The 26115-nt window shown below is 53.5% G+C and overlaps 10 protein-coding genes across 10 annotated transcripts; 6 read left to right on the forward strand and 4 right to left on the reverse strand.

Moving 5' to 3' along the window:
• Positions 1–344: 344 nt before the first annotated feature.
• Positions 345–2886, forward strand: J4E78_001852 (uncharacterized protein; the record flags this gene model as incomplete). Its single annotated transcript, XM_049362505.1, has 4 exons — positions 345–350; positions 458–1416; positions 1914–1973; positions 2022–2886. The coding sequence occupies 4 exons, from the start codon at positions 345–347 to the stop codon at positions 2884–2886; spliced, it is 1890 nt and encodes a 629-aa protein (XP_049225097.1).
• Positions 2887–3221: 335 nt separating this feature from the next.
• Positions 3222–4842, reverse strand: J4E78_001853 (uncharacterized protein; the record flags this gene model as incomplete). The annotated part of the gene is made up of 4 exons (XM_049362506.1): positions 3222–4030; positions 4079–4303; positions 4351–4669; positions 4720–4842. The coding sequence occupies 4 exons, from the start codon at positions 4840–4842 to the stop codon at positions 3222–3224; spliced, it is 1476 nt and encodes a 491-aa protein (XP_049225098.1).
• Positions 4843–5545: 703 nt separating this feature from the next.
• On the reverse strand, positions 5546–6629 carry J4E78_001854 (uncharacterized protein; the record flags this gene model as incomplete). Its single annotated transcript, XM_049362507.1, has 3 exons — positions 5546–6099; positions 6159–6477; positions 6585–6629. The coding sequence occupies 3 exons, from the start codon at positions 6627–6629 to the stop codon at positions 5546–5548; spliced, it is 918 nt and encodes a 305-aa protein (XP_049225099.1).
• Positions 6630–6973: 344 nt separating this feature from the next.
• On the forward strand, positions 6974–9180 carry ARG2 (Amino-acid acetyltransferase, mitochondrial; the record flags this gene model as incomplete). Its single annotated transcript, XM_049362508.1, has 2 exons — positions 6974–7027; positions 7078–9180. 2 exons carry the CDS (start codon positions 6974–6976, stop codon positions 9178–9180), a joined length of 2157 nt encoding a protein of 718 aa, XP_049225100.1.
• A 734-nt stretch (positions 9181–9914) lies between these two features.
• Positions 9915–10487, forward strand: J4E78_001856 (uncharacterized protein; the record flags this gene model as incomplete). Its single annotated transcript, XM_049362509.1, has 2 exons — positions 9915–9981; positions 10030–10487. 2 exons carry the CDS (start codon positions 9915–9917, stop codon positions 10485–10487), a joined length of 525 nt encoding a protein of 174 aa, XP_049225101.1.
• Positions 10488–10968: 481 nt separating this feature from the next.
• On the reverse strand, positions 10969–11931 carry J4E78_001857 (uncharacterized protein; the record flags this gene model as incomplete). The annotated part of the gene is made up of 1 exon (XM_049362510.1): positions 10969–11931. The coding sequence occupies one exon, from the start codon at positions 11929–11931 to the stop codon at positions 10969–10971; it is 963 nt and encodes a 320-aa protein (XP_049225102.1).
• Positions 11932–14646: 2715 nt separating this feature from the next.
• J4E78_001858 (uncharacterized protein) lies at positions 14647–16297 on the reverse strand (the record flags this gene model as incomplete). The annotated part of the gene is made up of 4 exons (XM_049362511.1): positions 14647–14977; positions 15035–15460; positions 15507–16056; positions 16111–16297. 4 exons carry the CDS (start codon positions 16295–16297, stop codon positions 14647–14649), a joined length of 1494 nt encoding a protein of 497 aa, XP_049225103.1.
• A 1631-nt stretch (positions 16298–17928) lies between these two features.
• J4E78_001859 (uncharacterized protein) lies at positions 17929–19650 on the forward strand (the record flags this gene model as incomplete). Its single annotated transcript, XM_049362512.1, has 3 exons — positions 17929–18316; positions 18364–19068; positions 19118–19650. The coding sequence occupies 3 exons, from the start codon at positions 17929–17931 to the stop codon at positions 19648–19650; spliced, it is 1626 nt and encodes a 541-aa protein (XP_049225104.1).
• Positions 19651–20415: 765 nt separating this feature from the next.
• J4E78_001860 (uncharacterized protein) lies at positions 20416–21192 on the forward strand (the record flags this gene model as incomplete). The annotated part of the gene is made up of 5 exons (XM_049362513.1): positions 20416–20508; positions 20597–20737; positions 20794–20810; positions 20872–20957; positions 21014–21192. 5 exons carry the CDS (start codon positions 20416–20418, stop codon positions 21190–21192), a joined length of 516 nt encoding a protein of 171 aa, XP_049225105.1.
• A 3116-nt stretch (positions 21193–24308) lies between these two features.
• Positions 24309–25792, forward strand: J4E78_001861 (uncharacterized protein; the record flags this gene model as incomplete). The annotated part of the gene is made up of 2 exons (XM_049362514.1): positions 24309–25492; positions 25552–25792. The coding sequence occupies 2 exons, from the start codon at positions 24309–24311 to the stop codon at positions 25790–25792; spliced, it is 1425 nt and encodes a 474-aa protein (XP_049225106.1).
• Positions 25793–26115: the final 323 nt, after the last annotated feature.

The raw sequence follows: 26115 nt of genomic DNA on the forward strand, positions 1-26115 counted from the left end.
TTGCTTAGATACTGAATCTTTTCTTGGCGGTTCTCTCACCTTGAGATACTGTCACCGCCCCATGACGAGGTGCGCACGGCCCGACTCTCACCTTCTCGTGTGTGCAGTACTTCTATCTAGGTCGTGTCTTCCGTGCCCTTCAGCTTACAACATTCTCATTCTACAAGATCACCATTTGTGCAGATGACCATCACTAAATCTCGAGGAGCGACCAAGAAGTTGGGGCCCATTATGTACCTCACTCCGTCCGTCTTATACCACATGTAACTTGCTGATATGGCGCAGTGTGGGCAACAGAATCATAAGCTTCAAGGCCCCCAATCTTGATCGCCGCTTCACTGTACATGAAGGTAACAACAACACATAAAGCCATTTCAGGAGTCCAACATACTAACACCATGCGTTTACCGTAGATCTCATCTGCAAGACCTCTCGATTCTTCAAAGAGTGCCTCCAGAGAAACCGAAAGCCTGTCTTCAGCATTGACGAATGTTGTGTTTGCGCTGAGGCTCTCGACGCCATGATAGGAGACATCTCCTTCTGCGCCAAGTGCGGGCAAAACGTCCATGAAGTCTGCATGGAAGCCTGGAAGCGCTCATCTACTACCAGTTCTAAGAAGGAGTTGATCCCAACATGCCCGATGTGTCGTGCTAGCTGGGAGAACGAGTCACTGCTCAATCAGCTAGACATAGAGTCTGAGCTAGACGCCGAGGCTACGCAAATCTACCTGGACTGGCTGTATACCTCCACTTTACACATATCCGCAAAGGTCTCTCGCGTTACCGATGCCTTCAATCTAGTCATCCTCAAACTCTGGACTGTTGCCAACGCCGTCGAAGATCCAGTGTTCAAGTCGCAAGTCATTGCCACTTACTTCGCAGAAGCTCGCGCGCGTTTCTGGAAGGAGAGCGTGAAGTGGGCTTTTGTGGATCGTAAATGCGATGAAGAAATTCGAGCTTTCGTCATCGACATATCGCTTGCCTATATCGAGCCCGGTTGGTTCAAGAGCGAGGGCAAGAACTGGCCAGAGGCCTTCGTGAGTGAGCTAGCAGATGCAGCCATGGTCCGGTGGGGAGACAGGAAAGATGGCAGAACGACAAGGAAGATGTGGATGGAGAAGCTGAGCGTAGGAGTGGATCTGACGAGCGATGACGAAGATACTGCGCCTGTAGGCGGCAGCACGAGTTTGGCGTCAGCAGCATCGCGAAGTCTGCGAGGCAGGAATCCAGCTATTGGTCTGAATAGTCCCAAAGCTGAAGCTACAGAAGTACCAGCAACCAGGAAGCGTCCATGTCAAAAGGTCGAAGTGAAGAAGCATACACATAGTGCGAAGCGTCGGCTGAAGCAAGATGTCCGCTCCATGCCTCTTTCCGATGACTCGGACGACGGCGGACTGGTTGTATACAGGTCGAAAGGGTGAGCGTTCGTGACGGCACTGGGAATCTTCTGTCTTCTTGTTTCTCATTCTGATGACTTGCACCTGGCATTCGGGACTTACACTACCCAAACACGATATACGAGGTTTGATGCTTGTTTACGCCCAATCGAACTGCATTAGCTCGAAACGAAGACAATCGAACGACTGTGTACATCACATCTTTACCCCGACCCATCATTCGATGTTGTGCCTTACGTCGACCTTTACTAACGTGAATCACAACAGTATTCACTTCGAGAACACTGCGGGCCTCAGCTCATCAAGTTTCCGGGGCCCGAGACACTCCTACTGGTTGCGCGTTGCGCACTGGTCTGCAACTACCGAAGCAACATAGTGCAACTGAACGATAGAATATCACTCACCCGTAGGTACTGCCTAATCGGCTTGTCATCCAATGCTCATACCCCGACTAGAGAACCGCTCAAAAACGATCTTATTCAGCCACCGCGCCATTCAAGTAGCGGAAGATATCAAGACCAGGAAAGATGCCCAAGCAGGAGAAGCGCATCAGCGTTAGGAAGAAGCGAGCTATCCGGTACGTTTTCTGTGAGGATTGTAACACCAACCGCTAACCCGCTCCTAGGTTCGGCCACAAAATCGTCCGCGTCCAAGTTTCACGCGGCGAGGAGTTCACTGTCCCCGAAGACATCATATGCAGCAGATCCACATTCTTCACGAAAAAGCTACAACCGAAGCGCAAGCCTCTCAAGAAAGACAGTGAATGCGCGATCTGCACGGAACCGCTCGAGCACGGTATACAAGAGCTTACTTACTGCGCTACTCATTGTGGTAACAACTTTCATCATAGATGCATTGAGAAGTGGAAGGCGGAGAAGCAGACAGCTCGTCAACCAGTCAACTGTCCTTTCTGTCGTCACAGCTGGTCGAATGACACCGACGTCATCACAGTACATAAGTTTTCCGCCATCGACGCTGATGCCTTCGCAATATTTCTTGAGTGGCTTTACTATGATCATATCGCGGTTGAAGACCGGGCGGATGAAGATGGCAGATTCTCTCTTGACACACATGAACTTGTTAAGGCATACGTTTTAGGTCTCAAACTAAAGAGCAAGAAGTTCTGTCGAGACGTTATACAGGGATTGGTCGAAGTTAGTAAAGACATTGATGAATATCCGGGTCCGGACAGCATCCGCCTCGCTTACGATAAGACAGCCAAAGGATCACCACTGAGGCTGGTCTTGGTACTACTATGGGCAGATACAGCGGATGCTGCTTGGATTGAAGACGATGAGACAGACGAGTATCCCGCAGAATTCTTCAAGGATTTGACAACGGCTCTTTTGAGGAAGTATCGGGGCAAACAGAAGTGGGACCTAGAAATGATAATAAAAGGTCAAACGGTGGAGGACTCTATCTTAGTTGACGACTCAGATGAGGACAAGTCGCGTGAAGACGAGGATCAAGAAATGGGGGACGGAGAATAGGACAATGATGTAAAGCTACATCAGTGAGTACAGGGCACTTACAGCATTTCACACTACCTGATATCTGGTACTGTGGCTGGTAGATAACATCAGTGCAAGCAATGCACTAGTACACACGACTTTCGACTGCTAGCTATACGGCGTTCACGGTAACTTATGAAACAACGATGTAGTGAACCACTCCTTCTTGTCATGCAAGTCGCAGTACGATGACTTCAGGACCCCTGAACTACTTGAGCATCCTCGGCAACCGTAGCGTGTACTCCATCAACGTTAGTCCCACTTGCAGCCACTTCCGCTTCCTCCTCTTCGTCCACTTCGACAAGAGAGTCATCCTATGTCTTTCTGTCAATATCCACCGCCTCAGTATGAGTTGGCGACTCCTCCTTAGCAAGTACACCACCATCCGTATGCTGCATTTGGCGCTCAGGATCATTTGCATGCGCATTCTCGATACCGATTTCAGCAGTAGAGAATTTATCTGCCACATTACGGTAGGCTGGCACAAAGTTGACACAGAAAGCATAGCTCCACGCCGCAATGAAGAACGCCATTGGAACGGTCATGGCGACGGCGGTGGGCGCATATCCTTCCAAAGGCCTAGCCTTGCCTAGCGTATCGCTCGCTCCGAATAGTAGTGGAGGGACAACAGCACCACCAGATACACCGGCCACGATGAAGCCCGAGCCTCTCTTTGAGTATTTGCCCAATCCGCGCATACCAAGCGCAACAATCGTCGGGAAGATAATACTCTCAAAGAAGAGTACAATGTAAAGCATGCTCATGCCGGTATTGCCTCGCTCGGTAATGGACGGGATGATGAAGATGATACATAACGTCATGAACGCGAGGAACACCCATCGTGGTTTGACGAACTTCATGAAGGCGCTGCCAATGAAGCGACCCATGGTAAAACAGCCCTGCGCACCAGCCAGGAACCGAGCTGCTGTCGAGTTGTCGGTCTCGCGTCCATTTATGACCCGTGTCTCGACGACATAGTTGATGAAGGCTCCAGCTATCGCCACCTGCGCGCCAGTGTAGCAGAACTGAGCAAATGTCGCATGGAAGAGACGGTATTGTTTGTGGAAAGGCTTTACGTCGGTACCAGCGTGAGTGCTCTCAGCCTGGAAAGCCATATCGGCATCTAGTGGATGTTAGCACCTGGTCATTTCCCATTAAGGAGCAAGCTTACCAGTGATCTCAGGTATCTCCGTGAAGTAATAAACGATCGCAAGGAGAAAAACGAAGCATGCGATGCCGAGGTAAGTCCATTGCACGTTCTCAAGGGATGCTTGATCGGTGCCAACGTTGTTGAAGAAGACATATGACCCTAAAACTGGCGCTACCACAGTGCCGATGCCGTTGAAAGCCTGCGCGATGTTGATCCTGATCTCTGAATACTTGGGTGGTCCGCAAACTACTTTCGTTAGTACTGCATCCATCATTTAATCGACTCATACATACCAGCCAGGTAAGGGTTGGCTGCTGTCTCAAGCGAGCCTAGTCCATTACCGATGACGAAGATGGCTACACAAAAGCCTCCGAACGAACGATATACAAGACATGGCCAGGCAAGAAGAGAGCCCACGCCGTAAAGTGTCAGACCCCAGATGAAGGTTGCTTTGTAGCCCCAGTGGCGCAGAAGCCAGTTGGCATGACCGAGGGAAGCAAGTGGGTACGCGCCGAAGTATGCTGCCTGTAAGCCTGAAGAGCGAGCGCGCGTTATGCCAAGGACGTCTTGAAAATGCTTGTTGAGGGTATCGATAAGACCGTACGAGAATCCCTATGATCATCAGCCACATACACTGGGTTTAAGGCATCGTCGTGGCTCACCCAGAGAAAGAATAGAATGGTGACGAGGCAGAGCGGGTAGATAGACTCGCGCAGCGTCAGTTCAGCAGCACGCGTCCTCTGGTCGTCGCGACTGCGCAGTGTGGGTCTCTTAAGGAACCCCATGTTCGCTTTGTGATACGATAGAGATGCCGATTAGCGATTGGTCTGTGGATAATGCCGATCAGGTCGTGGACTGGACGAAAGATTCGAGCATTGAGGTTGAGTTGAGTGGAGTCAACAGTAGGCAGTTGCGATGAGGTAAATCGGCAGGGTCTTCAGGCCCTCAAGTACCTGCTGTCACCCACGTGAGCTGGCGGCAGAAATGTCGGTCCATGTGCACGGCAACCAGGTTTCGCAAGAACAGACTCGATCTCAGAGGGTGATTCTACGAACCCGCCGTTGCAGCCAAGATGAGGCTTGACCTCATCAAGCAGTGGGGAGGGGAGAAGCTGGGGTAAAACCTGGGGATTTTAACGCTGAGGAGTCTAGCGTGATGTGACGTTGGGAGGATGTTCTGACAGATGATGCATCCTCGGCAGAGTTAGACCGAATGTCTGCATCGATGGTGGTTAAATCGGGTAGTGATCAGCACACGTCGCGTCATGTCTGAACCGCGTTGAAGAGCCGCGGTACATTGCGTGTGCATCGGGCTTTCTGTGGAAAGTAAGTCGAGCAGAAGTTGCGATAGCCATGCTTGTAATAACGGCAGTCGCAATTAGCGTAGTCAGTACCGCTCGGGCAAATATCACCATACACGGCGTCCAGGAGCACCCTAACATCGGACAACCACAGATTATTCCAGAACTGCAATGGAAGATTTGCCCATCTAATCTTTGTTCTTGAAATCCAAGCCGCTCTCTTTCCTCACAACTCCGTAAACACTCGGAATATCTCCTCTGTCCCCGATTTCACTCTTCACCTTATCCAGTCTCCCTTGTGCTAAGCCTAGCATCTTCATACTTTCCTTCGCACCACTACTCTCGGCCAACGACATCGCATGTCTTGCGTCCTTTCGTGCCAAGTCGATATGGAAAAGAGGTTCCTCGCGCTGATAGTAGTCGCCGGCTAGCATGCGCTGCGAGTACGCGGTGTAGGGACCGGGAAACATGGTAGAGATGAATGTGTGGAGGTTGTCTACCCCTAGACCAGACTTTTCGGCAAGGACGTGGCCTTCAGATAGCTGCGAGACCATGTTCAAAATGAAGGTGTTGCCGATGACTTTCATGAGGGTAGCGTTTCCTGCTGGCTGGCCTGAGTAATCGATGTTCGTACGACCCATCACGCCTGTCGTATACGGGACTACCTTATCGCAGGACGCTTTTGAGCCTGCTGTCACACAAACAAGCTGGCCATTGTCTGCCATGGCTGGGGCACCGAATACTGGGATGTTGTCAGGCCCGTCCTGAGGGAGCACTTCTATCTTCACATGCGTAACTTACCTGGCATGCCCACGAACTCACCCCCCTTCTCGGTTATCTTTTTCTCCAAAGCATTCGTCGTTTCTGGGTGTACCGTGGAGCAATCTACAATAAGTTTGCCCTTGACATCTTCTTCGAGCATCTTGTCGACAGCAGCGTTCACGGCTGCATCGTCGCCCAGGCACATGAAGACAATGTCGGAAGGTTTGACAGCATCGTTGATGGTATCGACAACCTTGGTCTTGGAGCTGCCGAGTTTGGATGCGAGGTCTTCGGAGCGGGCTTTGGTGCGGTTGAACAGAATTAGGGGCTTATCGAGGTTACCCTTTTCCACCAAGTTCTGTAGAGTCAGTACGAAAATCAATTTAGAATCTTAGATGCTTCATACTTTGCACATGCCCTGTGACAGTTAGTGACATGGTCGAGCTGATGACCTCCCTTACTGACCCTGCCCATGTTGCCGAGGCCTATCCAAGCGAGTTGTGGCGCCATGATTTCTTCTGGGATCTGACTGTGTCCTTTCTCTTACAACGAAGAGGCAATGCCAAGTGCGACAACTTATACGAACCTCTGCTTGTACCTTGCGTACCGTTTGTCAGCGCTTCGTCATGGTGTTCATCATCGTCATCCGCCAGTAGCCCGGGGATAAGGCCACACCGGGCCGATGTCGGTTACCAGCAAATGACGTTCGCACCCCGTTATCGATGTTGAGTTCTCGAAAATGCGGATGCGGGCACATTTCCCCACACATTTGCAGAGTCATACCTCTGCTCCGAGCTCCAGTCACACAATTTTGACCTTCTCGCATGTTCGGCAGCTGAGCGGTAGCATGAAGCATGTTCATCTGGAGCAAAGCCCCCGCGAGGGGCTTGGAGAAGGCTACGAAGAAGGTGAGCGCGACGTCTCCAGGCGTAAATGCAGCAGTATTGACCGTTAGCAGCTTCCCAAGCGCGATGACAAGGGTAACATCTTTACCAAGATTCAATGCGCGCCTCTCTCCACGTCGACTACCTACGTCCGAACATCGTCGAGCTCCGCGAAAGAGCGTCAGCGCGCCGAACGTCAGCAGTTGACGCGTCTACTGAAGGAATCGCCCGGTAAACGCGACGCGCGCAACTTCCTCAAGCAGTTCGATGCGCCCAAGAAGGGCAAGGCGGCTATCGCAGCCAAAGCCAGGGAGGTGGTGAGCGAGAATATACACAATGACTCGGGTTCGCTGCGAACCGGTGTGAACCTGGGCGATCTCTACAAGCCCACCGTCTTCACCCGCGAACCGCTTCCCGAGGAGGAGTACCAGGCCGAAGAGAAGGATGAGCCGGTGCACATGGCACTTGTCAAGCTTCGGCAGCCTCAGACCCTCGACGACCGCACCTTGGGCGACATCGCATTGACTCTGAGTCAGATGGCGCAGCTGGGGCTCAGCACTGCTGTAGTGCTCGACTGCGATCACGATGCCGATGCGCACACCACAGAGTTGACATTGGAATACGGAAACATGGTCAGGGAGCAGGCATTGCGCTTGGTTGCAGCGTTGGAAGACTACAACGAGCCAGGAGCTCTGTTGGTCGAAGATGCTTTGGGCTACTCCCCACTGGCCAACGACATACCCAGTACCGTCCAGGTACGGGGAGGTGTAGAGGTACAGCACAATTACCTGCTACTTCCGCCCATCGACGACGGCGTTATTCCAGTCATAACACCCTTCGCCTACGACACAAATCTGAAGAAGGTCAGGGTCCAGGCAGACGACGTGCTTCTGGCGCTCGTTCGCGAGTTTGCCGGTCTCGCCGGCCAGACAGGCAGCAATGGCTCAGTTGGTGGCGCATTGTACAAAACAAAGGATGTCGTCGAAAGACCTATTCTGGACCGCATCATTATACTTGATCCTCTTGGTGGCATACCATCCGAGAAGCGAGCGGATGGCGCTCATGTTTTCGTCAATCTAGAAGCCGAGTACCGGGACATCAAGAAAGAGCTGCAGCAGCTGTCTTCAGCCACCCCGGATGATAAGACACAGCGTTCAACTTCACTGAGTTCTAGCAACCCGTTCTCGAAATTCGTCGAGGAAGAAATAGCATCGTTACCAGGTACACCGGCACAACAGATTGGCAACTCAGCTCCAATACGCCATCTGAAGAACCTCGAAGTGGTCGAGCGCGGCTTGAAGCTGTTACCCCCATCGTCGTCTGGCCTCGTCCTGACACCCTTGGAAGCAGCAAGGAAAGCTATACCTGACGATGCGCGGACTTCCCCTGCGAAGAATCCTCTATTGCATAACGTGTTAACAGACAAGCCGATGACATCGTCGTCGCTGCCGACAACTCCGACTTCTCGTTTCCTCGGCTCCACCGCACCCAACCCTGCTACTTTCTTCAAGAAAGGCATACCGCTCACCATGATTCCGGATCCGCGGATTCACGGACCGTGGCAGCCACCCTCTGCAACGAACCCGAGCATAGAGCTAGCAGACGACCCGCGCATCAACTTCCCAAAACTCGTCGATCTCATCGATGACTCTTTCCGACGTAAACTGCATCCTCAGAACTACCTCGACCGTATTCGTGGCCGTGTGGCCGGCATCATTATAGCGGGTGATTACGAAGGTGGCGCCATCTGCACATGGGAAACGCCCGCATCCCTCCATGGGCTCAGTCCTCCTAGCAGGCCTTCTCCAGACTCGCCATACTACATTCCTTATCTCGATAAATTCGCGGTTCTCACGTCGTCGCAAGGTTCCGGTGGCGTCTCCGACATTGTCTGGGCTGCTTTGACTCGAACATGCTTTCCAGATGGCGTAGTCTGGAGGAGTCGGACGAGCAACCCGGTCAACAAATGGTACCAAGAGAGGAGCAAGGGCATGTGGAACTTGCCTGGTGATCAATGGACCATGTTTTGGACTACGCAGGGTGTCGAGAAAAGATGGAGTGCTGAGGAGTGGGGTGGGACACAAAAGGAGAAGGATTTGAGAAGGTGGGATGCCTATGTAGATGTCTGTAGTGGCATTGAACCGAGCTGGGCAGATGGCATACAAAGAGCGGATTAGATTCAGTCTAAGCAAACTACGAACTCTCAAGTCTTTCTATCAGACAGAGAAGTCATACCGTGTTGCTATTCTTTCAATCCAGAAAAACAGTCTCATGATGAGCGTGTGCCCCTATGAACCGACATGCCAGTATCTACAGCTTTCCAACTGCGACCACCCACAATTTCTATCTCGAAATGATTCTCAATGCCTACCGCATGCGACGCATCCATGAAGTTGATTCCCGATCTTGTCCAAAGTGGTAAGAGCGATCTTCCATCATGGCAACGGCAGCCCGTGGCGGACAACATCGCGAAGGCGAAAACCCCACCAGCGCAGTACCAGAACACTCACCGACTTGACGGTAGCAATGCAGAAAACACCCAAAGCACACCGACATGAAAGCTTCAAACTTTGTTAGCTTGCGCGGAGGCTTCCAGGGCTGTCGTGGTGTAATCGGGATCGCCAAACCGGCGCGCTTGGAGGGACGCGACTGCCGTGGGGAACCGAACTACGGCTGCCAGGAACACCGCTATCGCACCACAATGCAGGGCGGAGTGACCCAACACGGGATTTTGGGGTGTCGGAACGGGGGTGCATGGCTGCTAGCTTGCGAAATGTGTCTTGGTCTTTGTTGATGGAAAATGTTTATTGGAGGTGGTCGTCGCTGATGTGGACGCGTTCATTCATCACTCCTTCCATACTCCAAAGCAATTAACCTCAATTCTACGACTATACCAAAACACAATCTCAAGATGTCGGACAACACCATCGTAAAGGGCGTTGCAGGAACTTGCATCACGTTCTCCTTCATTCTTGCCGGTAAGACCGGATTCCCGTAGTTCCCAGTTTCACTTCTGACGATCTCAGGAAATGCCATCACACAGTCGTACATGACGGTGCCTGCCCTCCTCGTCAACTTCCCCCGCCCAGGCAGCCCCGACCACAAGGAACGCGCGCAACTTCTAGGCCGCCAGTGGCCTCTGTGCTGGACAGTCGGCAACCAATTCTTCCGCCCCATCTCCACCCTGGGCTTCCTGGGTTATGCCTACGCTGGCTACTCCGTCTACCGCGAGGGCATGCTCGCTCGCAGTGATTGGAAGTTGTTTGGTGTTGCGGCCGTTATGCACTTGACGACTATCCTGCACTCGGCTCTCAACATGCAGCCGTTGAACGACAAGCTTGAGGCGTTAGCGGAGAGGAGCAACGAGAAGGAGTTGGGCGAGGCGGAGAACATTGCTATGAAGTGGGCGAGCTGGAACAGGCTGAGGTTGGTTACACCGGTTATTGCTGGTGGGCTGGCGTTGTGGAACCTGGTCTCCTTGTAAAGGGTTCCATAGCCCTTGTTTTCCGTGATAGTAGTAGTCTGGCTACTGCGCAACTTACCATCTTGCTTCTCTTGGTTGGAGGCCCTTGGAGTGTAGCATTTTAGCAATGAAGCGTAAAACTAAAGACTCTCTTTAACCTCGCGATTTGTGATGTCGATGCAATCCGAATATATCAGCTAGAGACCCAACACTGCCTATGCGGTGCTGAATTGCATATCGACCTATCAGGCCATGATGACTGTGCTGGCAGCGCCATATACAAAGTAGTCTGTGCTTAAGCCACCGCTGATATGACCAGCAAGGCTGGTAATGAAGTCAAACACTCATGCAAGCACATGCATCAAGATAACAGTATAGCGATATTATGGATAAGCATGTATTCGTAGAAAACTCCCCAGAATCCCTTACAGGGGTCAAAGTCCCAAAAAGTCCAAAAGTCCGACGCTAGATGCTTAACCCCGCCAGCAGATGAAAGCATCATCTATCGCTTGATGGCCTGACCTTTCCACCCACTCCTCTCCGCCAGCCAAGTCTCGAAATCGCACAGCTTGGGCTCTTCCTTCTTCAACTTGCTGATATCAGCGCCATAGCCCTCAGCTGCGAACCAACTGATCATGACGTTCACTTCCGTGACGGCCCACATAAGCGCGGAGCCAAACATACCGTAAGTTGCCGGCACCGCGCTACCGATGACACGCTCAAAGCATCCACTCATCTCGTCCATAGTGAGCTCACTACCGGCGAGACCCTCGGCGCGGCCGTTCCATTCTTCGTTGTTGACGAACGCTCGTGCGCCGAATAGACCAATATCTTCGACAGACACCCACTGAATGGACTTGCCCTGCAGTGTATCGCGGAGTGCTGCGAGGAACACCTTGGTAGGGAAGCCAGGTGCGAGGTTGTCCATGAAGGCAACCGGTCGGAGGATGGTCCAGCCCATGTTTTCACCGTTCTTGCCAGCCTTCTCGAGAAGGTGTTGTTCGATCTCATACTTGCTCTGGAAATGCGGGATGGGCGTCTTGTTCTCGAAACTGCGCTGGTTGCCGCCGCGGTCGACGCTGGAATACACAAAGTGTGTGACGCCTTCCTTGATCGACTCGTCAATCAGGGCGTTACCCTGTATGACCTCGCTCTCGTGGGTGACATTCTTGCCTAGAGAGACTTGAACAGAGTAAACACCCCAGATCTTCTCCCCTTTGCCAGCCTCTTTGAGTGTGGCCTTGGCTGATGCAAAGAGCGCCGAGGGCTCGTCCAAATTGCCTTGCAGCAACTTTACGTCCGGATGACGCTCAACAATCTTCTTCGCAGAACCGGAGTTGGCATCACGGGTGACAGCCAAGAGCGTGTAATCGGCGTGCGAAGGATGCGATGCGAGTTGTTCAAGTACAGCACCGCCTTGCTTACCAGTAGCGCCGGTAACAAGAATGGCTTTTGTGGCGGCCATGGCGGGGTTGCTTGTAAGGGTCGAAGGATTGCTTGGCTTCGTAAAGACGTGGGTTACCGCAGCAGGTCAAGCTTGTTTTCAGCCTCAGATTTGAGAATAAGCAGAAAGAACGATCACTACAGAAGAGCAGAGGAAGCAGCGATGATATGCATTCACGTCGACGCGTCGCCCAAAGACTGGCACGACCGGCCCCGCAAGCATCCCAGACCCACCGTTGCTTCTTTTTAGAACGCAGTTCCACTCTTCTACGCTGATCCCAGAGAAGGGTAGCGGAGATTGTAGACCGTACAGCGAATGGCCGGCTCGTCACGATGTTCCACAGCGCTACGGGTCGGTGGAGGGCCACACCGACATTGCGGTGATTATGCAGGAGCGTCACAGAGATGGCGTTCAACACAGCTGAATGCAAGCCATGAGGGGCTCGAAGTTTGATCACCGGAGATGTAACTGGAATCCGCAATATTAGACGGATCCGTAGATCATGGTCGGATTATTTACGGCTGGACGATCGACCGGGTAGATGCTGTAGTGCGCGTCAGATCGATCTTACTCGCTACCAGAATCTAGCAGGAAACGGCATACCAACAAGACCGGCGAACGACAATTCGGAAGCTCAGCGACTGCAGATACCCTCGACACGCATATGCAATAAGCATCGCACATTCATACTGGTATCAACACAAAATGTCAGACTTGGGCTTCACACCCGCGGAGATACGCTTTGCCACTGCAACTCTCGCAGCAATCGCTGCTCTCGCGCCCATCGCATACCTTCTCTATCCATCGCAGTCACAAGAATCAAGCGCGCACATCCAGACTTTCAACAAGTTCATAGAGAGCTACTCGACTCTTCGCCCTCAAGCCCTGACAACGTACGCCACCCGCGACTTTAGCCATACCTCCCTTCCTGCAGACCTGCACCTACCCACTCGTTCGATTCAGCCGTTCCGCGAACATGCCGAGACGGTTTTCGAGATCTTTAGCGACTTTCAGGTAGTTCCTGAAGACGATGGTCAGGGAGGCAGAGCGGTGCACTTTTCAAAAGACACAAATACGGTAGTCGCGCACTGCAAGATGGGAGGCAAGGTTAATGGTGACGGTGAATTGGGAACGCAATTGTCGGAAAGTGGGATCACAGAGTGGTGGACTGAGGGTGTCCTATTTGTGAAGTTGAGCAAGGATGGGAAGCGGGTTGAAGGTGTGAGAGAGTTTATGCATAGCAAAAAGGCGGAGGAGTTGCAGATTCGTTTGGACGGAATCTTGAGCGAGTGATACCAGTGGTCTGGGTATCTCAACTGTAGGATAGTTTTCACCAACCACACGGGATGCAAACATGCGATTTGCTATCTGAGCGATACCAGATGTTCGTTGGATGCATAGCGCGACGATCAATGGGAGCACTTAGGTCACGTGTTCGCGCGTTCATAACCTGTTGATATCACCCGCACTCGTACACCTGAAGGTCAGCTCGATATTGGTTTCAAAATGATCCAAAGCCGAGATGACGCGAGTTGGGAACACAAAAAGGTATCCCATCCTTCTGCCAAAGTTTAGACTTTGCAAAACGACCGCGTCCGGTCGCGTCTCATGTCCGACTTTCCACCCCACGACAAACCCCTCCCGAAGGTTCATGCCCCTCTGTCGACCAGATCCGCAAAGGTCTCTCGATAAGCCACCTCTACCCCTCTCATCTCCCAGTTCCGTCCGCGGTGCAACAGCGACGCTCAACAGCCGCACTAGCGCGTCTAGGCAGCGTCATAGACTTCCCTGCGCACTCTAGACCAAATAACGAAATACCATCTGCGGATCACAACAGCCCTCGAAACTCCGGTGGAGAGCCGTGATGATGATTACAGGAAGAAGGAATTAGACAGTCTTCGGGGGGCGTGTGGTGGGCCTGAGATAATGCATTCGCAGTCCGCGATATCGACTTGCGGCTAAGTAGTTTTGATGAATGAAACCTGGTACATGTGGCAGAAAATTATCTAGGGTGAAGTATGTCGGAGAATCGGGGTGTTGGAAACGGCGAACCAGCGGAAAGGTTCGTGGAAGTGTGAAGGGGTAATGTTTTGTTCTTGCCCTGCCTCTGTTTGATAGTCAGAATTCATCGTTCGCACCTGCAGTCTGCAGGACGACGGGCGGCAAGCGGGCGTATCCAGCGAGCTCAGTCTGGTACGAGAAGAAATCTTTGGTTCATGGGTACACGTCCCGGACTCGAATCGCTAGTTTGCACCAGGAACGGAAAGTACCAGTTTCCTTTATCGGCGCATCTCGTCTGCGAAACCCTCGCTTGTGCTGTGACCTGCACATGCTTCGTGCAACGTCGCTTGCAGTGATCTTCTCTCGACGCTCAGACACAGTGGTAGCGGTTTCAATGAGAGGGGAAGCGAGTGGAATGCCACAGAGATAGCGATGAGCAACATGGAAGCGGCCGCTGTCATGGATCGCTGAGGACCAAACAGTGGCGGGCGCTCCCGCCGAAAGAACGCTTGTACCAGAGAGGCAAGGCGTGTCAAAGTGCTCAGCCTTGCCCAGCACATGTGCCCTAGAGAGACAGACGACTTCCATGTGTGTCAATCTTCAAGCATTTGGCAAAGAAAATGTCATGCTATGGTTGATAATATCGTATTTCATTCATTGTTCAGTGTTCATGACACATTTCCGAAACGCCGTGCACGCAATACAGTCTGCGGCTATGCCTTTTCATACCCGCGCCTATTCCCAGTCACCAGCTCCGAGATCAATCGGCACGCCCGCCCTCATGTCATCCATGATCTTCTCAATGCTCCAAGGCTCGTACTTGTAGCCCTTGGGGTAGTTGGGCTCAAACTTGTCTTCATCCTTCATGTCGATGCCTTGCTTCAGCGACTGCGCACTCTTCTCGTAGTTCTCGTATACGTAAGCCTCAGGGTCGTGAGACCAAACCCACTTGGGTAGTTTGGGAGCAGCGCGGCGGGGATCAAGCTTGACCTTGTCCCAGTCGGTGTCTTGGAGAAGTTCAGCGTTGGAGAAGCCGAGCTTCTGGGCACAGGAGTTGCGGATGAAGCTATCGGACTACGTTAGCATATGTGTGTAGAGAGATTGATTGGGGATAGCAACTCACCGGAAGCGGATGTGTACGCGAACGGACTGAGGAATGTTCTCCTTGCCGCCGACCTGCAGGCAGGAAGCTATCGATATGGCATCCTCAATGGCCTGGGTCGCTCCGTTGCCGGAAGCTGGTAGGTAGGAGTGTGCCGCATCACCGATCTGAATGACGCGAGCGCCGGGAGATGTCCAGCTTGGCTGAGGGTTGCGCCAGAGGAGCTCGAAGTTGACGATCGTCTTGGGCGGGGTTGTCTCGACAAGTTGCTTGAAGATTGGGGCCCACTTGACCGTCTCCATCCCAGGCATAGTGTCCATGCCGTCCAGAACTTCTTCCTTCTCGATCGTGTTGTTCCACGACTCCTTCTCAGTACCGGTGACGTCGTGGTTCATGATCCAGACCATGACATCCTCGCGAGACAGGGTGAGCGCGTACGTGGATGGACTATGAGGGTTAGCCGAAGTGTGATGATCTGGTTGGAAGGACTTACCCCAGCCATGTCCTCACAATTGGCTCATTGCCTGGCATCATCTTGAAGAATTCTTTCACCTCCGGATCTTTGTCGAGAGCTTCCCTGGGGAAAGCAGCACGCCACATGGCCCTTCCGGAGGGCCTCGCGCGCACTTGTCCACCGACCAACTTCTGACTCTTTGATCCAACACCATCAGCCGCAATCACTACATCCGCCTCGTAGCGCTTGCCGTCGTCGGTGGTGCAGCCACCCTTGCCAGTTTGCTCGTCCTCAAAGTAGTCCACAACCCTGCGGTTGAACTCAACGGAAACACCGAGGTTTTCTACAGCGCTAACGAACATCTTGTACACAAGCGGGCGCATCTGGAACTCGCCAGGAGGGGTATCAGGGTCCAGCCCTTGTGCACGAAGGCGATCTGCAACCTTCTTAGGTCCGATGACAACTTCGCCCGAGTGCTTGAAGGTCTCGATCCAGGCATTGTGGAGCGAAATCTTCTTGTACTCCTTGAGCAATTCAGGCCAGTGCTTCAAGAAGCGGGTTGCGCTGAGGCCCATGAAGTACATGTCACCTAGCACACGTTATGAGTTGCTCGTCAAGACCATGATTTGAGAATGCCGCTCACCAGCTGTGTTAATGTCTGCATTCCTCTCAAGCACGCGAACGTTGTGGCCCTTGCGTGTGCACTCAAGAGCAGCGACCAGACCAGCCAGACCGGTACCCACGATGAGGACATCGATGCCAGTGTTAGGGTACGACCCTATTGGCTTCGACTCCATCGTGGAGTCGCGAGAAGTAAGAGCGTGAGGCATGACTGCGGTTCAGTGTGTATGATCGTATTGAGGTGGTTGTATCGTCGAAACCGACCTTCATACAAGCCGTGCCTGCCTTTCATACATGCTGAAGGTTGCCTCCACCTGCATTCCCCGTTGGGGTACCAGTGAGGCTTGCCGAAGACCCTCGGACGTCCGACTGGCCGGGCTGTTTCGCAGTTGTACTTTCGCGGCCATACTATGGCATGCAGGTGTTGGACAATGCAATGACCATTGCACTTGGCGGCAGATTGTCAGGAACATGGCTGCTTTGGTCGAGGACCGATCTCGATGACGATGGGCAAGCCCCCGCGCTAGCCCAAACTCCCGGCTGGCGTGCGTCCGTGCGGGCGCGCTATGGTTCCCCACAAACTCCGGAGGCCAAGCACGGCCGACAGCATCCTAAGTCATCTTTGTACACGATCGAGTTCAACGTTTATGCTGGACATACACGCTGATGCCAGGTCCGCGGCGTTCCTAGCCTATCAGCTCGATCACGGCTGTATCTCGCTGCTCCACGTGGGCACATGATGACTGCAGCCCTTGAGATTCGATTGATGTGTAACGTCGCTAAATATATTCCAGCACTTCTAATGACGCTTAGACTTCTTTGCTCGAGGTAGTGAAGAAGATCGCTTCTAGACTGGCTGTGTTTGACACCTTTCTTCGGGGGACTTGGCCGCCCACCAAAGGAAGGCTTCCCGTGCAACGACAACTGAGGGTGCTCGGTTTCAGAAATGCAGTGTGGCGTCTGTACCCCATCACTGAGGCGTTCGACCAGTAACGTCCAGTACGAACGAGGAGCAAATGTGACACCCGTACTGCCAGCGATGCATACCCATGCTGCAAGCTATGCAGCACAAGTTGATTAGTAGAGGGGTCTTACGGCCCGGTAATGTGCCGGCTGCCGACTTTGATCTTGCTATCTGTCGGTGATGTTTGGCCTGGTAATGTGGAAATAACAATTACTTGCCTAGAGAAAGCGGCAGACGCGGGCGCAGCCACTAGAGAGTTGCTCCTTCAGCTGTGTCCAGTTCTCAAGACCAGGGAGTAAATGTTTCGATACGCCCGAGTTCATGCAAGTGAACTTGGTTCATGTCGATCTCTGCGCTCTCCCGGCGCACCGATACATGTTAGTCCAGCCCCAAGCTCTTCAATATGTCGTAAGTCGGCGCCCGCTAGCACCGACTTCTGTTCTTCCGCCGTGGCGGATACAGATACTGAGATCAACAAGGGTGTTAGTGAGATCGCCATCCTGGCACACTATGGAAATCGGTAGTTTCCAACCTTGGCCATTGGATGAATCTGCCGTCTGTCACCCAAGCGATGTTTAGTTCCATGTCGGCTATGCTCACCTAGACGCCGATGAATCTGGTGCCCTAAACGGTCCCGTCTCGCCAGTGGGCCCTGTATGGCTGTACATAAGTCAAGCTCTGGGGAGCCGGACGAGTGGTAGTGCAACGAAAACCTGTGGTGTGATATTTACCAGGCTTCCCACGCTGTGGTCTTGTGATTGTTACCGTTCTCTCCGACAACATCCCCGTCAAGACCCTTGGCAAGTCAGTTGACAGTCAACCCCTCCGGTCCCGACTTTTCTACAGACGCCTTCGACCGTCACCTGCGTACTCGAAATGCATCCCTTCACAGCCTACGCCCTAGGCGTCGCAGTCGTCGGCCTTGTTGTATACGCAGTCGTCGACGCCGTCACCAAGTACGACAAGCGATACAATGTCCAGAACATGCCTGGCCCCTGGCAGGTACCGTGGGTTGGACGCATTCACGACCTACCCATTGAGTTCATGTGGCTGAAGTTCAAGGAGTGGGCCGACATTTACGGTCCCATATACCGCACCAAGATGTTGGGCGCGAACTTCATCATCATCACCGATGAGAAGATTGCCGAGGATATGCTTGTGAAGAAGGCGAAGTTGTATTCCGATCGACCCGAGATCAAGTCGCTGTTCGATGCGAAGAGCACATACGGCTCGATGGAGTACCTGCCTCTCATGGGAAAGAACCGTAAGTCTCGCAGTGATGGGGGCGGCGAATTCTGCTAATCAAAACAGAATACTGGGCTCGTCAGCGAAAGTTCACTCATTCTTACCTCACTGGAGCTACCAACGTCCGCTATAATGGTATCATGGAATTCGAGGCCAAGCGATGGATGGCCAGGCTCGTGGAAAACCCCGACGACTTCAGCTTTTCCCTCGAAGACATGTGCTCTAAGGTCATGTGCCAATTGACATGGGACGATCCTTCGCTCAGTGTTCCTCTTACCCCCAGCGCATGGGGTCTGCTCACCCAGATGTCACCCGCCGGGCCAATCACAAACGTCTTGACTCCTCTCTGGGACTGGGTGCCCGAGCCGATCAACCCCTGGAAGCTCCGGGAGCGCAAGCGCCACGACGACCAACAAGCTTTCTTCATGGAGTGCCTTCAAAAAACCAAGAAGAGTATGGAAGTCGGTCAGCAAAGGTCTTGCTTCACCAAGAACTATCTTGAGACCGCGGAAAAGTCAAACATCTCGGGCGAATACGAAGCTTCTTGCGTGATCGGTATGATGGCGCTTGTCGGTATCTTCACAGTCACTGGACCGATTTACTACTTCCTCATCAGCATGCTACACCACCCCGAGTGGCAGGTCAAGTGCCAAGAGGAGATTGACCGCGTCTGCGGTAACCAGCCTCCTGCCGTCGCCGACTTGCCCAATTTGCCAGTTCTTCGTGCGTGTATCAAGGAGACAATGCGCTGGAAACCTACCGTACCCACTGGTAAGCACACAAGGAGCCATCTTCCGTATTGATTCTAACTTTTTCCCAGGTGTTGCTCATGAAGCTGAGGCCGACGACTGGTTCCAGGGATACTTCATTCCCAAGGGCACGCGCATTCTTCCTCTCGACTGGGCCTTCCTCCGAAACCCCGCCAAGTACCCCGAGCCTGAGGAGTTCCGCCCCGAGCGATGGTTGGAGGCTGGATGGCCGACATTCCAGGAGCCCTTGACCAAGTACCCTGACATCGTTGGCATGACCTCGTTCGGTTGGGGCCAACGCCAATGTCTCGGCATGTCCATCACCCGCGATGAGACCGTGACAGGCTGTGGAGCTCTGATGTGGGCCTTCAACCTCAGGGCAAAGGTCGACCCCGTTACCGGCAAGGACATCGAAGTGCCAGTCAACAAGTCCAACTCTTTACTCATCATCAAGCCAGATCCATGGGAGATGGCGTTCCACCCCAGGAGTGAAACGCGCAAGCAGGAAGTCATTCAGCTGTGGAAGGAGGCTGAGGCGAAGGATATCCAGGAGCGTGCCGAGTTTGCGAAGTCGGCTGAGATGAACGTGTTGGTGCAGCCATAGGCGGCGATACGAGAAGCTTTTTCTTTGTTGGGTATATCCTAGAGCATAGCCGGGAGGCATGGCGTTCGTGAGCGCTGTCTGTTCTTCACCTTCTCTATCTTCTCTTCAGTAGTTACAAGGCCGTCGCCACACCGGCCAGCCATAATTTGATTCCATTTGTCACATTTGTGTTTCGCTTGATACGGGTTCGTGCGCCTTGATGGCTCCAGGATGTGACGTTGGGAAAGAAACCCTAGGACAGTCACAATCACGGGTGAGGGCAGCCAGTGACTCTTATGCTGACCGTATCAGAGGTTACACAGGATACTTTAGGGTCGTATTCGCTATGAGGAGCCGGTCGAATGGCGCTACGGTGGTCCGTCCAGCAGCAATGTGCTGCGATGCCTTGTCAGAGCGACGCCACGGAATCCCGTGGCTGAAGCCATCCGGCCCAAGGACCAAGGCAATCTTTGCTGCAATTGCGATGCCAGAAATTTCGGGCGATGGTACTCGGGCGACGATCCCTTACGTCTGCCCTGAGTGACATGCGGGGAGGGCATGGCGCAATTACCCCTCCAAGCCTGGCCCGAGCGGCCCTTGCACGTCCAGCCTCGACGGTGAGAGGCCCAATCACGCCTCGGGCCCCACCCTTGTGCTGTGCTCTACGGAAAGAGCTATGCCCCTCCATGGCCTCTCTCATCTTTTAAAGCTGCCCCTCATCCTTCCCATCGACAACACTCCACCACCACACCCTTTTCACTACACACTCAAACCACATCCATCACCATGTCCAACCCCAAGGTTTTCTTCGACACCACCATTGGCGGCCAGCCCGCTGGCAGGATCGTCATGGAGCTCTTCGCCGACCAGGTCCCCAAGGTGAGTACCCCGCTAGCAGAGTCTTCGTCAGGCCTCTTTCCCCGCGAGGCACCGATAAGATGAGGCAGTCGCTGACTATAACCAACAGACCGCTGAGAACTTCCGCGCTCTCTGCACCGGCGAGAAGGGCACTGGAAAGAGCGGCAAGCCCCTCCACTACAAGGGCTCCAGCTTCCACCGCGTTATCCCCCAGTTCATGCTCCAGGGTGGTGACTTCACCCGCGGCAACGTACGTCATACCCACGACCTTTCTTCTGGCGAGCACACATGGCTGACATAACACAGGGCACCGGAGGTGAGAGGTAAGCTTTGGCCGTCCAAAATGCATATGAGACATACACTGACTTCGTATCTTCACTGTAGCATCTACGGCGAGAAGTTCGAGGACGAGAACTTCAACCTGAGGCACACTGGCCCCGGTATCCTCTCCATGGCCAACGCCGGACCTGGTACGCTCAGAACACTGCCCCGTGTCTTGAGGTTCGAGAACTGATTAAGTGCGCAGGAACGAACGGCTCCCAGTTCTTCATCTGCACCGTCAAGACCTCCTGGTTGGACGGCAAGCACGTCGTCTTCGGCCAGGTTGTTGAGGGTCTTGAGGTCGTCCAGGCCATCGAGAAGGTCGGCTCCCAAAACGGCTCCACTAAGCAGACCGTCACCATTGCGGACTGCGGCCAGTTGTAGATCGACTGGAGGCGGAGAGAAAATTAGAGACGCGCAAACGGGCGTGGGCAGAGGCAGCAGGAGACTGGCCACCGTTCAAGCCCACCATGCATTGATGGGCTCACGACGCCATGATTCACGACCCACAGCAAAGCTTGATAGAGGGAGCGCAGTGAGCATCTTTGGTCTGTCGTAGTGCTATCTACCACTATGAAATGGCAATGATCAATGTGCACTTTCCAACAGTTTTGATTTACCATGTGATCCTTTGCCGTCGTACTTTCAGATATACTCGCGCTTGTTGATCGCCAAGTTCTAACTCAATACCGAATACATTGCACTGCAACTAGTATTAAAGTCACGATGTGTGAATCGTAGATCACGGCATTGCACCCGTGGTTCAAAACTAATCTAGACGCAGTGATGGCGGTAGATGCTCGAACTGAGGAAAAATGATTGAAGTGATACCTGGAAAGTGTTGATAGGGGCAATTTTGTAACGGCAGCATTGTTTAGAATTGCTGCGACAGGATACAAGATGAGCTTGCTCTCGAGATCCGAGACGCCTGTCAGCATTAGTTAGGGGTGCATAGATGGAGTACATGTGTCATGCCATGCTATCTTTAGCATCGATTAGTAGTATTGCTGATTCAGTTACCACGCGCGAGATTACGAGCTCGTCTTCTACATGTAGAGTCGAGTAGACAAAATGGATGTATGACAGGAATAAAGATGGAGATTTCTACTCGCGTTTGGTGAGCGCTTGTTCATGCTGCCGAGTTCCTCAACATCATCAGGCGTGTTCATCATGAAGGTCAACCAGGAGTAACTTCTCGGCGTGATAGCAAGGCTAGCCCCATGGATGCAGCATGGTGGTTCGGCTGATCAGTGCATCTCGTTGAAAGCCTTAGCGGGGCATAGAGTCACGACGCACTGAACGCTCGTGCATATAGGCAAACATGAGGGGCAGGCTTTAACGCAAGTAAGGCTACTTTTGAAGCCTGTAGTATGTTGCCTTATCTGTAGACATCCATTAACTACTCGACGAACCTAGGGGCAGCACCACAGAGAGCCTGTTGAGGCTGAGCTGAAGCTACGCTTTCGCAGCTGACAGCCTCGCCCAGAGTCCTCCAAGTTGCTCATAGGAATGGTAGGTGCCTCGAGCATTCGCTTGGTAGGCGTCCAAGAGAGCTCGGTTCAACAGGCCGTGGAAGTGGTGAGGGCATCGCCTCACTGACGTACAAATGCCCTGTGAGGCAAAGTGTGGGGAAGGTTATGAGTCCATCGTATCGAGTAACAAGGAAGCCTGCTTAGTGGTCGAGCCAAAGGGTATTTGCGGGCTAATCGTCGCCAACTGTTTGGTCAGTATGCAGCAATCACTGCCCTCCTTGATGGCACCATCGGGCGGATCCTCGGTCAGCATCTGCATGGAGTGGACCTGACGACGTCTAGAAGCCTTGGATGCAACTGATAGACAGCCGTAGCCGACTTCCCAGCGAAAATGGAGACATGAGTGGATGGACGAAGTGGGGAAAGAATATGCAGAACCATTGGCGTGGAAGAAACGCATGGGAAAACAGCACTGGCTTTTCGATGGGCTCAGCTCTTTCATCTCAACTACTATCGGATGACGGGTTTTCAGATTGATCGGTTGTGACGATTGAAAGGCTCTGCGCTGTTGTTGTCGTGGCTGGTTTGCGAGCTCAACACGTAGCCCGTTCTGATTGGCTGCACAATATCCGCAGTGAAGCATTTCTTTTCTCCAGGAGCAGGAGATGTAGCATGACGCAAGAAAGCCTTCCTTCGTTACTACGTCGAGGGCAAACATACTTATCGGTAGGCAGCAATAGATGCAGCGATGACACGTTGCGGTGGTATTGCCCAGGTTGAGGAGCTTAGCGTGCAGGACTATTAGCTCCTTCCTCTTTGCTTCTGTCACAACCAACAACCGTCTTTCGCGCAGGGTGATCTTTTCGGTGATCGTGCTCATCAGCCGTGGGCATTCTGGTCCCTGGGAAAACGGTGGAGAGGGCTAGCTCCCGGGCTGCGTAGAGGCTGGTCCTTGCCAGCGCAGCCTTGTAGTAAGCCCGCAACGGAGGGGTGAATCAGCCATTGCAGCACAGGACCCGACGATACATGGGCATCTGTCGCATGCGCATGGACGTGCAGTTCCGATGCGCAGCGTGCGACCTAGGTACTAGCTGGCGCACATGACGTCGCCGGGGTCGGGTAGGCAGCAAAATCTTCCCACTATCATCTGACGAAGACCGGGAGAGCCCGTCGAGGAGGCCGTCTAGAAGTCCGTCGGCCTCGCGATACACGTGGGATGATCACCAGGGAGGGAGCAGGGAGCGTCCCGTAGGCGCCCGGTGCCGACGAGGAACCAAAGGTCAGCATCGGGTGAGCCTGTCCAACATGGGATGCCTGGCAGGTCGGCCGATCAAGCGGTGTCGAGCGAGGCTAAATTTGCGTCCTCTCCGCGCGCGCGCTGAGTGAGCACTGGATTACTACGCTGCATGGCACGGAGTGCAGCAGGTGGAAGGCTCTGTTTGGTGACGCCGTAGAGGCTGCCGTGAGCGTTTGGCGAGGCAACGGTGTGTGCTGGGGGAGGGTCAGCAGCCGGCAGTGATTCGCCCAGCCAGGTCTGCATCGCTCGATGCGGGCAAGTCAGGTGGCCAGCGGTGCCGGCGATTTGCTGGATGGAGCCAAGGGCGTTTTGTGGGTTGCAGCCATGTCCGTGGGCCGTGATCGAGGACTCTGCGCGGGATCAACCAGCGTCGAGAACCCCGCGAGACAACTGCAGCGTCCAGGCAGCCTATTTCGTCTCTCCCACGCCATGCGCTGCGCCTCGATTCGCGCTGCACTGCTGCTCCAAAGCCGCTGCGTGTATTAATCCCCGTCGGTCCTTGTCTCCGCCCTGCGCCGGGTCACCCTTTCGTGAGCTGTCTCAGATCGCTGCGCCGCCTGCTTCACTCGTGCGCTTGACCCTCACGCTCTACTTATACGCTTGTTTGCTTTGCATGGCATTGTCGTGCCATCCCCACCCACATCTCGGCTTCTGCATGTTCAGCCAATACCCCATCCATCCCATATCATTAATACCCCATTGTCCATCACTGCAAGACATCACGTTACATCATGGCGCCCAACCCACACTGGCGGCAGCACCAGTCGAGTAACAGCACCGCTTCTGGCCGCAGCGACAACAGCACCGTGTCGGCTCGCAGCGACGCCAGCGACCGTTCGTACGACACCGCGCCGACAGAGTACAGCGACCGCAGACCGTCGCTCATGCACAGCGAGACCAGCCACGCCCGCCTCCAGGGACGCGCCCGGGAACGAGACTACTTTGTGCCTCAACACAAGGTCGACCGCTATCCACAGCTGCCGCCCCGCTCCTCCGTCGACACATATGCCTCGACATCAGAAGAAGACCTCGCCGATGAGCTCGATGATGACATGCCCGACTACGATGTGCCCACATACCGACACGAGCCACTAGCCTGCGATGCCATCCCTACCACACCCCGCGACTTTGGGGAGCTCTTCCCTACCTCCAAGCGCCTATCCATACGCCACGACGACTCGACCATAGACGGCAACATGAACCTGAGAGTGGACACACAGGTCGAGGAACGAGGACACCGGAAACAAAGCTACACCCTCTTCCATCTCCGCATGCAGGACCTTCGCACACGCCAGTTCTCGCTGCGCCGATACTGCAGAGAGTCTGGCCGTGAGGTCTGCCACTCGACGCGCAAGTACCAGAAGCCAGCCACAGAGATGCGGCCAGTCCTGCAACGCGCAAGCACAGCCCTCGCTAGTCTGGTCAAGTCCGACTCTCGCCCCTCAACATCAGCAGGTCTGAAGCGGGCCGACTCCGGCTATGACTCCGTGCAGGGCAGTCTTCATGACGACGACGACGATATTACGCGCTCCGAGTCACGTCCGAAGGCAGTGGGATACTCAAAGGGCCGCGCCTTAATACCAACCAATACCATCAAGCTCGAGTTCTCGAATTACGCACACCTCGACGTCAAGCGCCGCGGTGCCAAGTCATACAAGAAGTACGCCTTTGAATACTGGGGCCACGACTACTCCTGGAAACGCATCGTCAAGAAGGAAGGACGGGACCAGCAGGAATCTGTCTCCTACTACCTCGTCCGCGATGACAACGACAAGGAGCCGCTTGCGCATATCTGTCCTGTACGCTTGACGCACGAAGAGGCGCATGAGGAGGCTGCCCGTGGTGGCTGGATACCACCTTGTTATATGCGTGTCACCGACGACAAGATCCTACGCTCAGACTCCGACATTTCCGAGTAAGTCCATTCGACGGCGCAAGCCGTGCAAAGTAACAGTCAGTTAACCCAATGAACAGTGTTGTTATGGCGACAGGTCTCATGGCTCTTGTGGACGACTGCATCAAGCGACGCTTCCACTCCAAACAGAGCACACAGATGCATATCCCGCTTCTCAGAAATCCGTCATTCAAAATGGCCAACTTGGAATACATTGGCCCCAAACGCCTCATCGATGAGATGTTCAGCCGGAAACACCAGGATGGCAACATACCCAAGAAACATCCTTCAGCGGCACGTCGGTTGCCGACGTCCGTTTAGTGTCTGCTTTATTTAGCTCAAGTTTGCGTTAGTACACGTTCAATCTGTCTCGGGAAGCTGCAGCCTGTTCTCGCATCTTGTATCACCAACCTGTCAGAAACATTCTGTTGGGATGGCTACCTGCGGGCAGGCGCAGTCTTAGCATTGCTGGTGGTCATGTTCTCTTTTTACTCCTTGGTGTTTGGCATCTGCGCCGTCTTTTGGTCCGCAGCATGCATAGCGTTGTTTGTTTGCTGCATTTGTTGAGCCTTTTCTCATTGCACAGGATACCAGCCGGCATGGATGTTCAGCACATGCACATAGCACCACCCGTTTTGGTTTAC

This window comes from Alternaria triticimaculans (genome assembly GCF_023758025.1).
Source record: "Alternaria triticimaculans strain BMP 0046 chromosome Unknown scaffold_2, whole genome shotgun sequence".
Taxonomy (NCBI): Eukaryota; Fungi; Ascomycota; class Dothideomycetes; order Pleosporales; family Pleosporaceae; genus Alternaria; species Alternaria triticimaculans.